The sequence below is a fragment of the Aulonocara sp. 'chitande type north' Nkhata Bay genome, linkage group LG7 (assembly GCF_057382095.1).
Source record: "Aulonocara sp. 'chitande type north' Nkhata Bay isolate Kocher_YH1m ecotype deep benthic linkage group LG7, A_spYH_male_GT1.1, whole genome shotgun sequence".
Taxonomy (NCBI): domain Eukaryota; kingdom Metazoa; phylum Chordata; class Actinopteri; order Cichliformes; family Cichlidae; genus Aulonocara; species Aulonocara sp. 'chitande type north' Nkhata Bay.
In genome coordinates this window covers 20,199,779-20,214,333 of record NC_141350.1, presented here as the reverse complement: position 1 = coordinate 20,214,333, position 14,555 = coordinate 20,199,779, and the positions used below count along the sequence as shown (strand labels likewise).

General features: G+C 37.1%; 2 protein-coding genes across 2 annotated transcripts; both read left to right on the top strand.

Annotated features, from left to right (window-relative positions):
- Positions 1–231: 231 nt before the first annotated feature.
- On the top strand, positions 232–5,514 carry LOC147325046 (mannose-binding protein C-like). Its single transcript, XM_086302398.1, has 6 exons — positions 232–380; positions 509–550; positions 697–877; positions 2,479–2,583; positions 4,002–4,067; positions 4,894–5,514. Exons 3-6 carry the CDS (start codon positions 712–714, stop codon positions 5,274–5,276), a joined length of 720 nt encoding a protein of 239 aa, XP_086158524.1. The 5' UTR covers positions 232–380; positions 509–550; positions 697–711; the 3' UTR covers positions 5,277–5,514.
- Positions 5,515–11,490: 5,976 nt separating this feature from the next.
- Positions 11,491–13,793, top strand: LOC147325045 (mannose-binding protein C-like). The gene is made up of 5 exons (XM_086299322.1): positions 11,491–11,641; positions 11,891–12,089; positions 12,226–12,282; positions 12,474–12,539; positions 12,990–13,793. Exons 2-5 carry the CDS (start codon positions 11,906–11,908, stop codon positions 13,370–13,372), a joined length of 690 nt encoding a protein of 229 aa, XP_086155448.1. The 5' UTR covers positions 11,491–11,641; positions 11,891–11,905; the 3' UTR covers positions 13,373–13,793.
- The last annotated feature ends 762 nt before the right edge of the window (positions 13,794–14,555 follow it).

Below are 14,555 nucleotides of genomic sequence, written 5' to 3'. Positions count from 1 at the left end.
TTTCTATTTTATTTTCATTTTAATACAATTTGACACTAACATAACTGAATAACTTTGCAATTTACATTTATAAAAATTCAGTTTAAAAAAATTACATCATCTGCATCTGGCTATCCTTTCTAATAACTGTGAAATTACTGCTTGATCATATTTACTAAATGTCAATTGGAATTATGATCAGAACACTAACATAAACTGTAAATAAGAAAATCTTTCACCAATACCGAACCAACATTACTGATCAGATTCTATTTATCTTTAATCTAAACCCTGCTATATTTCAGATCTAGGAATGCAGGCCTTTTGATTATTCATGTTTGACTGATCACAGTGGTTTGCCTTTTGTGAGTGGAAGGAAAAGCTTTTAAAAGGCATCGGTTGTAAGTGAACTCTCGATTATGACACCAGAGGCAGACTCTGTTTTTTTTCACCTGTCTCTCATTATAGCTGGGCTGGATGTCTTATATATCTGACTTTGACTTTTTTCTTTGCCACTTCTGTTTGGAAGCTGCAAAGAAGGATCACATCCATATCATTCGTCATTTAAACTGTGAGTATTTGTCTCTAAAAAGTACAGTTTTTTCTATTCAGCTGACAACCTGCAACCAAACAAACTGTTATTTTTCTTTGATTTCATTTATTTAAATTATCATAAAAATTGAAGAAGAAAATAATTTCCAATATGTCACATTTCAGAGTTGCATAAAGAAGATGAAGCCATTTGTTTTTGTCATAACCTTCTGCCTCATGGCTCCTGTGGGCTACAGTCAGCTTTTTGGTCCTCCTGGTCCTAAAGGCCCACCTGGGTCACCTGGAGAACCCGGGGCATATGGAGAACCTGGAAAACAAGGACAGAAAGGCTTGAAAGGAGAACCTGGTGAGTGTGATAAACATCCCCCCAAATACACTCTCAGGGAGGGTTATTTTTAACCCCATAATGCCAAGTGTATTGTACAGGACTTTTTATAGGTTTTTAAAAATTTTACATTATCAGTATGATTCTTTTCCACCAAAAAACCTAAATAAACTGCACAATACATTTTCAAGCAATGATCTGGTTTTTTTTTTTGGTTTTTTTTTAAATTCCAAATGCAGTAAGTTGCGGTAAGCAGTAGTTCAACAAATACTTCAATTAAAAAACAAACAGATTTTCCTGGAAATTACTTCATGGTCTAACATATTTGTGCCTCACATGGTTCTGGGTATTTGACCCAGTGGTTTTTTGATTTTGGACTGTTGAATGTTGTTTTGAGGTTTATGTGATTTCTTTATAGTTCTACATTGTTTAGTCTTTTGTGTCTAGTATTTCCCAGTGCTTCCTATTTTAATTATTTATGCGTTTAGTTCTTAGTTCTTTGTTCGCTTTTGAGCCCAGGTTTTCTTAGTCTAGCATCTGTGTGTCTTCCCTAGTGTCCCGTGTATGTTGTCGGTCTTGCTTCCATGTTTATTCACCTTCTTTCTCCACAGTTGAGTCCCCGTGTCTCTTTGGTCCCTCTGTGCCCTGTCTCTGTAGTTTGCCTCGTTTACCCTGTCAGTCATGTCTCCATGTAATTTTCCCTTGTCTACGTCAAGTTTGTGTGTCTCAGTCTCCATGTCAGTGTTAGTTTCCTAGTTTATTGCTATAGTCACTTGTGTTGTGTATGTTATGTATGTAGGTTTCTTTCAGTTAGATTCTGTTGTCATGTGTGCCCCAGGTGTGTTCGAACTGGAGATAAGATAATGTGGACTCAAACGCAGACACAGATGCAAGAGAACTTTTAAACTGAAAGCCAGCCTTTATTAGAGGCTCTACAAAAGACTGCAAAACAACTAATGAAGGGAAGAACTAAAAATGCTATAAAAGCCTAAACTGGGTGAAGCTAAATATAATAACATGGGAAGCCTCAAAAACATTACAAAAAACAGACTTCTAATAATAAACAACACAAAACACTGGGTCACCGAGCCAGGACCGTGACAGTAAGTGGTGATGTGTTCGGATTTGAATTTGGCCCACGTTCTGGATCAATATATCTACAATATATTTGGGAAAAAGTAAGCCCTCATAACTTCCTTAGCGTAAGAGCTACACTGGTTTGAAAAAGTGTTTGCCGCGTTCCTGATTTCATATTTTTTTTGTATGTTTGTCACACTTAAATGTTCCTGATCATCAAACAAATTTGAATATTAGACAAAGATAAAACAAGTAAATACAAAATGCAGTTTCTTAATAAAGGGGTTTATTATTAAGGGGGAAAAAATCCTTGTAACGTTTGATCACATAGTTTGAATCAAGACTTACAAATTTAAGTACAATATTGGCAACATTTAACAATTTGACTCCAACATGGATTTTTTCACATTGTTGTGTTGTGTACATGATCATTTTCCCCACCTTATATGGACGACATTTATAAACAACAACAGGGTAAAGTTTTTTTCTCTGGAAAACCAGAAACCGGAAACATCTTATTTGATGTGTTTATATCTTCACTTTAGGGGCTAGAGGGCCTCTAGGACCACGTGGATTTCCAGGACCTAATGGACCAAGGGGAAAACCTGGACTGCCTGGCCTACCTGGAACTATTATAATGTGTGGACGAGGTTAGAACATAAGAATAACTTTATTGATCCCAGAGGGAACTTCACAGACACACACTTTAATAGTGGCTCTATGGTGTTGTGGTTTATACATTTACCTAACAAGTCATATCTGAATTCAATCCTGTGAAACTTAAAACCCTTTGGGGTTGTGTCAGGGAGGGCATCTAAGGCAAAAACATGCAGGGCTACCTACTGTGTTGACAACTTGTGAATAAGGGAACAACTAATAGCAGTTTAACCATAAATATACAACACACGAAAACTACATTCCCATAAAATATGCTCTTTTAAGTTTCTAGTGAAAACCAAAAATCTTAAAAACAAAGAAGGTTGGTGGTGTTTGTCTTCACTCCATTTTGAGACCATTTTTTCTCCTTATATTTGATCTTTCTTTTGTTTTAGTTTTAATTTTACTTTCTCAGTTTTTCTCTAGGTTTGGTCTCTAAACTTAATTGGTTAGGTTTCTGAAAGGATAATGGTTTTGGGAGTTGAATCACAATTCACTATGGTTTAGCTTATTAGGGAAGTCAAGGTCCCATCTAATACAAAGTATGTCTGGTAAACCTGTCAGGGCTGCAGCTCCCACACATCCCACAAAGAGGACTCAAAATGCAGGCACTTACTGAGTTGTGAGGGAGGTTTATTGCAAAAGGCAAACACAAAGACGGCATTACAAAAACAGAACTAAGGGTAATCTAAGTGTGAAGTGCCAGTGTGTGAATGTGTGTGTGAATGGATGAATGACTGAATGTAGTGTGAAGCGCTTTGGGGTCCTTAGGGACTAGAAAAGCGCTATACAAATGCAGGCCATTTACCATAAACTGGGAGAAACGTAATTTAACAGCAATCCTGAACACGAAGGGGGACAGCAGGGAGAGGACACAGTGGATTCACAGACAGTTTTCCAGGAGACGAACACAGACGGACCAGTCATGAGTACATGAGTTTACACAACATAAAAACACACAGAGGGACACTGGGAAATCACACATACACAGGTGGGAGACACAGCTGGACCTGATTAACCTGACGAGACAGAGGAAAGACTAACACCAGGGACCAACAGAGGGAGCACCAACCCAGAATCCCAGCACCAGAACACAAATAATCCCAAAGCTAGAAGATCACAAATGATAATAATAATAATAATAATAATAATAATAATAATAATAATAATAATAATAATAATACACCAAACCCAAAATCACTGAGTCCCGGGACTCCATGACAAAACCTTTATGCAGACAAAACTTTTAGTATATACTGAACCAGGTTTAGCACCAGATGCATTGTATTGTGAGATGTCCCTTATGTTTTCATAATTATTTTACAGTTTTGAGAGACGTGGAAAAAGACAGATAACTAAATATGCAAATGAATAAATACACACTTTGTTAACTCTAATGTGTTTTGTCCAGATCCTATTGGCTCTTTTCAAAGCGACACTGAAAAGCTAATGAAGAGAATTGCCAAGTTTAAACTTGGTAAGTATCTTATCCATATTCATTTGTTTCAAATACATAACTGCTATTTTATAGCATAACAGACAGCTGTTATTTCTTTCTGCTGTATTTTAAATTTGATGGTATATCTCTGTTCTGGGGAGTTTGGCATCACTATTACATACACAGGACTCTTCAATGGAGAAAACTGTATTAAGACCACCCCCACCTACAATTTAAAGCAAACCAGACATAAGTAACAATAGTCAAGATGTTGTTGTCAGCCACAGAAGGGACTGGTGTGGTAGTGGGTTGCAAAGTAGCTTGCAGATGACCAGCAGCTGTAGTCAGGACTCAAATTGATGCCTATTTGTATTATTTTGTTCAGATTAACGCAAAGATTTGCTGTCACTGAATGAAGCTAAGAGGTCACATCACTATTGTAATCAATAATAGTATAATAAACAGCATTCTTTAAATTGATAAAGAAAAGACTACATAGTCAGTTTTTAATTTTATTTTATTAAAATACCACCAGTTTGCAACAATAATAACCTGAAGTCAACACTGTAAAAACTATATTGATAAACAGTAACAAAATAATTTTCCAATGCCAATGCAGTAGCTGTAAAGAACATATTATTGATTAACATTAATAAAATTCTCATATTTAGAGGTTTTACTTCAAAATCCAAGTTTCTTTTTTGAGACAATTCATGGTATATTAGTAAAATAAAATTTAACTGAATAAGAATCTTTAGATAAGCTTTAGAAAAGGCAACAATTATTTTGCCAGAAAACATATCCTTAAGATTGCCTACAAGTAAATGTCTTTTTTCTAATTTTACTTTTCTGTGCTTTTTTTCAGCTGTAAACTATGATTTTGTCCAAATAGTTGATCAAAAATACTTTGTCTCCAACAAGCACAGAGGCAGTTTCTCAGAGGCTGTAGTGTTTTGCAGCCAACGTGGTTTAGAGCTGGCGTTGCCACAGAACGCGGAGGAGAACAACGCACTGACTCAAGTTCATGGCAAATTCAGAGCCAAAGCCTGGATCAATGTGAACAATAAAAAAGCTGAGGGGGAGTTTAAAACTGACATGAAAAATCAACCTTTGACCTTTAAAAATTGGGGAGAAGGGCAGCCAGACAAATCCATTGAGGATACAGGCTGCACAATGCTGTCAGAAAACGGTTCCTGGCAAGTGACACATGAATGTTCTCTCAATGTCCACATCATTTGTCAGTTATAGAAATGTCTCATGAGAAGAACTGCAAAAAACTCCCAAAACAAACAAACACAAATCCCACATTTATGTGTATATGTGTATTTTCAGCTTTGCATGCTTAATCTAACTCTGTTTCAGCCTTCTTGTGTGTGATGGCAACTAAAGATTATGTAATGCCAAAAGTGAGAAAGCAATGAAAAAAGATCAAAATGATCCTTATGTTCCTTATTCAGACATGATACCTTTTATGTTTAATTTACATCAGTTCATCTAAATCATCTGTTAATTACGGAAGAGGATTAGGGCCACTGGAAAAGAAAAAAAATTCTGACTTTAATCTCAGAATTCTGAGATTAAAGTCAGAATTCTGAGAAAAAAGTCAGAATTCTGAGATTAAAGTCAGAATTCTGACTTTTTTCTCAGAATTCTGACTTTAATCTCAGAATTCTGACTTTTGTTTTTTCTGAGATTAAAGTCAGAATTCTGACTTTAATCTCAGAATTCCGACTTTTTTCTCAGAATTCTGACTTTAATCTCAGAATTCTGACTTTTTTCTCAGAATTCTGAAAAAAGTCAGAATTCTGACTTTTTTCTCAGAATTCTGACTTTAATCTCAGAATTCTGACTTTTTTTTTCAGAATTCTGACTTTAAAGTCAGAATTCTTTCCTTTGTTTTTTTTCCAGTGGCCCTAATCCTCTTCCGTAGTTAATGCAGGGTGTCTTTACATTAGAAAAACTACTTCATGGGCTAAATTTTTCAGCTTTTGTTTTACAAAATATTTCCTTTTGCCTAAGCATATTCATAAATACACTACATTGCTAAAAGTATTCCCTCACCCATCCAAATCACTGGATCAATCACTTCCATGGCAACAAGTGTATAAAGTCAGACAGCTAGGCTGTAGACTGCTTATACAAACAATTATGAAAGAATGGGTTGCTCTCAGGAGCTCAGTGACTTCCGGTGAGGTATCATGATAGAATATTACCTAACTAAATATTCCACAGTCAACTGTTAATGGTATTGTAACAAAGAAGAAGTATTTGCAATGACAGCAACTCAGAGTCAATTGCTACAGACCTCCAAACTTCATGTGGCCTTCAGATTAGCTCAAGATCAGTATGTAGAGAGCTTCATGGAATGGGTTTCCATGGCTGAGCAGCGCATCCTTACATCACCAAGCACAATGCAAAGTGTCGGATGCTGTTGTGTAAAAGCCTTCTGCTACTGGACTGTAGAGCAGTGGAGACATTTTCTCTAGAGTGACAAATCATGCTTCTCCATCTGATGGGTGGGAGAGTCTGGGTTTGGCAGATGCCAAGACAATGGCATTTGTCTGACTGCATTGTGCAAAGTGGAAATTTGGTGGAGGAGGGATTACAGTGCAAGGTCGTTTTTTAGGAGATGTACTCGGACCCATGGGTATGCCCAATGACAGAATGCAACTTTTACAGGGAGTGCAGAATTATTAGGCAAGTTGTATTTTTGAGGAATGATTTTATTATTGAACAACAACCATGTTCTCAGTGAACCCAAAAAACTCATTAATATCAAAGCTGAATGTTTTTGGAAGTAGTTTTTAGTTTTTTTGTAGTTTTAGCTATTTTAGGGGGATATCTGTGTGTGCAGGTGACTATTACTGTGCATAATTCTTAGGCAACTTAACAAAAAACAAATATATACCCATTTCAATTATTTATTTTTACCAGTGAAACCAATATAACATCTCCACATTCACAAATATACATTTCTGACATTCAAAAACAAAACAAAAACCAATCAGCGACCAATATAGCCACCTTTCTTTGCAAGGACACTCAAAAGCCTGCCATCCATGGATTCTGTCAGTGTTTTGATCTGTTCACCATCAACATTGCGTGCAGCAGCAACCACAGCCTCCCAGACACTGTTCAGAGAGGTGTACTGTTTTCCCTCCTTGTAAATCTCACATTTGATGATGGACCACAGGTTCTCAATGGGGTTCAGATCAGGTGAACAAGGAGGCCATGTCATTAGTTTTTCTTCTTTTATACCCTTTCTTGCCAGCCACACTGTGGAGTACTTGGACGCGTGTGATGGAGCATTGTCCTGCATGAAAATCATGTTTTTCTTGAAGGATGCAGACTTCTTCCTGTACCACTGCTTGAAGAAGGTGTCTTCCAGAAACTGGCAGTAGGACTGGGAGTTGAGCTTGACTCCATCCTCAACCCGAAAAGGCCCCACAAGCTCATCTTTGATAATACCAGCCCAAACCAGTACTCCACCTCCACCTTGCTGGCGTCTGAGTCGGACTGGATCTCTCTGCCCTTTACCAATCCAGCCACGGGCCCATCCATCTGGCCCATCAAGACTCACTCTCATTTCATCAGTCCATAAAACCTTAGAAAAATCAGTCTTGAGATATTTCTTGGCCCAGTCTTGACGTTTCAGCTTGTGTGTCTTGTTCAGTGGTGGTCGTCTTTCAGCCTTTCTTACCTTGGCCATGTCTCTGAGTATTGCACACCTTGTGCTTTTGGGCACTCCAGTGATGTTGCAGCTCTGAAATATGGCCAAACTGGTGGCAAGTGGCATCTTGGCAGCTGCACGCTTGACTTTTCTCAGTTCATGGGCAGTTATTTTGCGCCTTGGTTTTTCCACACGCTTCTTGCGACCCTGTTGACTATTTTGAATGAAACGCTTGATTGTTCGATGATCACGCTTCAGAAGCTTTGCAGTTTTGAGACTGCTGCATCCCTCTGCAAGATATCTCACTATTTTTGACCTTTCTGAGCCTGTCAAGTCCTTCTTTTGACCCATTTTGCCAAAGGAAAAGAAGTTGCTTAATAATTATGCACACCTGATATAGGGTGTTGATGTCATTAGACCACACCCCTTCTCATTACAGAGATGCACATCACCTAATATGATTAATTGGTAGTAGGCTTTCGAGCCTATACAGCTTGGAGTAAGACAACATGCATGAAGAGGATGATGTGGACAAAATACTCATTTGCCTAATAATTCTGCACTCCCTGTATATATTTTTGTGTCATGCTGTTTTTTTCCTTCGACTTTACTATGTTTATGCCACCACTTTGAAATGGTCCATATTATTTTCACTTTTGACTCAAGAAACTTTACACAGAACTCAGAGGAACATATACAGTTTGTTTTTTGGTATATGGGAGCAAGTCACCAAGACCACTATTTAAGCTATGAAGTAGCTTGGTCACATAAAAGGGTAATTTCAGGCGCCATGTGACTTTTCTTCCGCACAATATGTTTTGTCCACTGTTAGGGATGAAAAAGATTAAATAAAGCAGTTTTTACAAACACGTCACAGAGCTGACTTTGCACAAGAATGAGGAAGAGAACACCATACTAAATCAAGTTTTTGGATATATTTACAAAAAGGCCTGGATCAACTTGAGAAACAAAAAAGTGTCTGTTCGTGTGTGTGAGTCTAAAAAATGACAAATGCACAGAAATGATAAATTTGCTTAATAAATTGTTCTTAAATTTGGTTCATTGTTTGATTTCTTTTTTCTTCAGCTACAAGCTACAAGTTTGTCCAAAGAGTTGGTCAGAAATACTCTTGCAAGGATAGAGTTTCCTTCGCCTTGTAGTCCAGAAATAAGAACTCTGCATGCATCAACACTTGAGCTGGCTGTGTCCCAGAGTGAGCAGGAGAACAGCGCATTGACCAAAGGGTGTGGGGGATGTTTGCACAGCAGCTTAAATCAATGTCAGAAATAACATTACAGAAGGGAATTTTGAGGTTAACATGAAAAACCAACCTCTGACCTTTGCCAAATGGGGAGATACAGGCTGCACCATGCTGTCAGAAAATAGCACCTGGCAAGTTACACTGAAATGCCTCCTTGAGTGCATTTGTCAGTTATAGCAGAGATATTATTATTATTGTTATTGCAGGGAAGCTAACTGTGAGACACCAATTAATTTCCTCTTTCATAAAGTGGAAAACACTTCTGCATCATATCTGCACCTTGCTCTTTAAAACACAAGCTGCAGAAAACTAATTAGTAGATGTTTATAGTTTTACAAATACTGACATCCCATTAGTTCGTTATTTTTTGTTTTTAACACAAACACTTAATCATTCAGTCATCAATATATAAAGATGGAGACAGTGATTACAATGGAGATTTATAATCCACTCAGAATAAAATCTATAGCCTCCATTTTTCTAACTGGAAATTAAGTTGTCAGACTGTCAGTCAGTCAGACTTTTCAGCACACTAATCAATAATCACCCATTTGTCCTGTTGTAATTTGTCACACTGATAGAAAAAATGTCTCCTAAAGTTGGATCTTGGAGATGATGTTAATAGTTGTTCACAGATTGACATTTAGTCACATAATAATGTCAAAGATTCTGTGAGGTACAATGTCTGAAGTTGAAATTCTAAACCCTAACATATTTGGAACCAAATACTCTTGTGAATAGCCGTGTGAAGCAGGCAGGGATAGACCCAAATGGAGACTCATTTGGGTGAAAAGGAAGTCAAAAAAGGCAGCTGAACTAAACTAAACAATACAAAAACCAAACTGAGAAATGTGTGACCTAAGCAAGTGTGTGGAACACATGGTGGGGAATGAGGGCGATCACAAGAACGGACGGAGGTAAACAGAGGATTTAAATACACATTTATTATTAAAATAGACATAACATAAAAAAAAAATAAAATTCATGTCCGAAGCACCATATCATCCCGTTATCAGACAGAACTATCACATGATCAAACAGAAGCTGTCAGTTCAGCTGTAAAGTGGTCAATCATAATAAAGCTGTTCATTACAAATTGTAGATTCAAGCTGCTCTTTTGGCCACCAGATGTCACCAAAGATAACTGTGTTGAAAAGCTTTGAGTAATGAACCGTTTTGCAGTACTTCAATGCTTCAGAAAGCTTAATTTGCCCATCCCTAGGAAGTGATACTCTACCGCAGAGAGCACGGACACACATAGGAGTGCTTGTGTAAATCACCCTTTTGCCATTTTTATCCTGACTCAACAGGTCTGTTTAGCAAGTAGTCAGATCAGATTGATTTTAGCGAGCAGAATTCAGCTTTGAGATCAGAACTAACTGTGACAGCATGAATCAGCTGGAGCGCTGTTGGACACTTTCAAAGAATTTAATTGTGCAAGTGGGAATGAATGCCTGTGCCAGTGAAATTAAATTTTAGTGATGATGTTTTCTCTCATATGCCACTTTTAACCAATATATAATTCCGTACTCAAGTCATTATTAAAAGATTCCAATGGAATCGGAAGCAACCCTGCTTCCCAAGAGAATAGCCAGCTGTGACCATAAGTTAGCAATTTAAAAGGTGTTGCAAACATGCAATGAGACAAAAGTGTAATTTTAAAGAATGTCAAAGAATAGTCTGGACACACAAAAAAAGGCTATAAGCAGAAGACTTTTGGACTCCAGAAGCAACAAAATTTTGACTCTAACGGGGTCTCAAAAACAGTTACTTAACCAAAGATATTTTCAAAACTTCAATAAAGCAATAATTATTACTAACAGTTAAATGGATGCATTAAGAGCTGCTTTTTTCTGCCTCTTGTGCCTGTCACAAATTTTGACACAAGTAAAGATTTTACTGTTTATCTGGATTCATAATGTCTCCCTGTGCATAATTACTATACATGGATTTGGATTTGCTGTCTGTGCAACAATTCTCAGGGACCACCTTGGAGATGCAATTCACTTTAGAAACATATTATCGTAGACATTTTTCATGCACTGATAAAGAAATTATGAAACAAATGAGCAATTAAAACACAACAATCCTATTTGTCTTAACAACGAGTTAAGTTAATTGTTCGCAACAAGTTGACGACTGTTGCATTGTTTCCAAAACTGGAAATCTGAAGCTCATTTAGTAATCTTTATCATCAACTTGGCCCCATATGTCTCTGTCAATGTCTTTGCTACACTAAGTTCAACATGTTTGAAGTTTTAAATGTTCAAAACAGACCCAAGCCAAGTATTTATACTTTTCAGAAACATACATTTTGTGAGTGTGGTATTTCTATTGCATGAAAACTATGCTCTGTGTCACCATACTTTGTTTCACACTGAAGTTCGTCTGTGCACAAATACCTGAAGAAAGACTGTTTTTTGTCTTAAACCATGCTTTATTTGTGGTGGGGAAATAAAGAGTGCTGAAAAAATATCAATCTGGAAAGTAGGTTGTGCTTCAGCACAAGAGGGAGGATTCTACATTCTGACATTTTTTTCTATCCCAAATGGGATTTTGTAGCTGTTGTTTACTTTGGAGAGAACGATCCATCTTACATTAGTTCTACCTAATATCTCAGTTATTTTGTTGGGACATTAGCAGTGAGGCAGTACACCCAACAGACTGCTCTTCATTTATATTGTAAGTACTTTCCTGCTTACTGCTTTATTCTACTAAATTTAATGTTATCATGCGAGTTACATATTGTTTGAAGTATTGCTTGACATTCTAAACATATACCTAGAAAATCCCTCGGAGCTACAATCACAATATTTAATACAATCTCTGTTTTGAAAGATCAGATTTCATTTTTGTTACACATTGAATCAGTTAAACCAAGGTAAATCTGGGAAAAACGTACATTACATATATTTTTAATTATCATTTCAGTTCTTCACTGAGAAGATGAGCCCACTTCTTTTTTTGTGCATCTTGTGCCTGTCGGCCCGCATCACCTACACTCAGTTTCCAGGTCCTCCTGGTCTTAAAGGTGAGAAAGGAGATCGAGGAGTTTCTGGGACACAAGGAGTGCCTGGACTACGTGGGCGAACTGGAATTCCTGGACTGCCTGGACTGCGTGGACATCCTGGTGAAAAAAGTCTAAAATATTATGAGTTCACCACAAGAATGTTGTAAAGAATATAACTTCTTATCATCGTTTGATTTTGACACATATTTATGTACTTTGACTTTAGAAGGCTTTATGTCTGTTTCTTTGCTTTCAGGGGATGTAGGAATATATGGGCTTCCTGGGCACCCTGGAGAAACAGTGTGCACTGAAGGTAAAGATAAGATACAATAAGATGAGAAGATCCCATGTAGCATACTGATATTAGTCCAATCTGTGTCAGACAGCACAAGATCAGTTTGATGACAGATTGCACAGTGAATTAGTTGATGCTCTGTAATTTAAAAGAAAAATAGACCACACAGCTCCTTTCATTCCTGTTGTACGCTCACAATTTAATTTCAGCTACAGTTGAATCCAGTTGCCCAGATGTTGAAACCTTAAAAAGCAGACTTGCTGAGTTAGAACTGGGTAAGTATCATCATCAAGGCATTATTAATTATGTTTATTTAAAACTCTTTCAAAGACCATCCGTTAATAATTTGTTGTTGCAATTTACAATAAATCCAGTGTTTTTGCCTGATGTTACAACTTGATCAACATTGAAAAAGTTAGTTGATTGACAGTTAGCAGCAATAAAAAACAGCTGATCAGAACATCAAAGCTAAAAACATTTGAAGATGACTGATGAATTGGCATATTCATTTAGAAGCCTCCAGAGATTTTGGGTATGGTGTGTGATCTTGTTCCTACAAGCTCTGTGTTTTTAAAATTTGATTTTACTTGCCTTTCTTGTATCTAACTATGACAAATGCACCATGTAGATGAAGCTTTTTTCATTGTTTCCTAATTGCTTATTTACCTTTGTTGATAATGATTTATGAGTCACAGTTTGTTCCCTGACATTTTTCTGTTCTCTAGCCATTAACTATCATTTTGTCCGGAGAGTTGGTCAGAAATACTTTGTGTCCAACAAGGAGAGAGGCTCTTTCTCCAGGGCTGTCGAATTCTGCTCCCAACAACACATAGAGTTGGCTTTGCCCCAGAACGAGGAGGAGAACAACGCACTGACTCAAGTGTTTGGCGATGTTTACAAGGCAGCTTGGATCAGTGTCAACAACAAAAAGGCAGAGGGAAATTTTGAGGTGGATATGAAAAACCAACGTCTGACATTTACCAAGTGGGGAGAAGGTCAGCCAGACAAATCCATCCAAGATACAGGCTACACCATGCTGTCAGAAAACGGCATCTGGCAAGTTACACCAGAATGTTCCATGAACGCTTACATCATTTGTCAGTTATAGAAAAATCCCGGTTCCTTGCGAATCTTGCTTTTGGCAATTTCCCCCCACTATCATGTTTATCTCAACATTTTTATTGCATTTTTATTTCTTATATTACATGTAGAGAAATGTTCTCATTTACCCCAATGGAAGAAAAAATCTAAGCTTGCAGTTGTTTATGAATTATGGGTAAAGCATCGGGGCTGCATTTTGTAGAAGAAAGAAAACTTTGTAGTATTAAAAATGAGACCAACGATTCTCAGTTGACCAACTGAAGTGAAACTCCCAATGGCAATGAATTCATGAATGCATTGTAATAGGAATAACTATTATCTCACAGACCTAAGTTTAAGTCAGTTATTCTGATGCTTGACTGATGTATTGTCAATAAATCATTTAAGCTAACTCTTCATGGTTTCAAATAAATGCTTTTGCATCACTATTGTGCTTTCTGCTATATGTCAGTGTCTTTATGTTAGACAAAAGCCTTTTTCTGTCTCCATCTTCATAATTCTATAAATATAATAATAAATGTATAAAGAATTAAACATTGAACTGCAATAGAAACAAATTTTGTAAGTGTGGCATTCTAATCATGAACTAGTGAAAGTAGGTATTAAAGTATTATTCACATGGTTATAATGCAGTCCCAGACAATGCCATTTGAAGATATTGTTTAATTTTTTCCAAAGGGTGCTTTGAACACTTATGTAGTGTTTTCCTATAAAAACATCACATATTGTGCATTTCTACATAAAAGCCTTTTCAGCTGATTGGTGTTTGCTTTTTGCGAACGCAATACTGTACTTGTGGCTGAAAAACTGGAAAGAAATATTAGCACACACACACACACACACACACACACACACACACTAATCCAACTCCCAGTTCCCATATGAGAGTATGCAGCTGTTGTTTATATGGAGGTCTGTCTAATATCTCAGCGATTTTTCTGTGGAATGAGCAAAAAGGAGGTCCACCCAACATAGCAATGCTTATTTGTATTTTGACTTCTTCCCTAGAGTCTTTTAAGCACATCCCTAATGCTTCCATGGGAGTTGAGAGGACAAGTAGCAGCCATATGCTGCTAATCAAATGTACCAAAATTCCTCTACAATTATGAGAGAGCCTGATGAAATCATACAGAGGATGCTTTGTTCAAATTATTGCTGCTAAAGGTGATTCTGCAAAAGTCTGATTCACA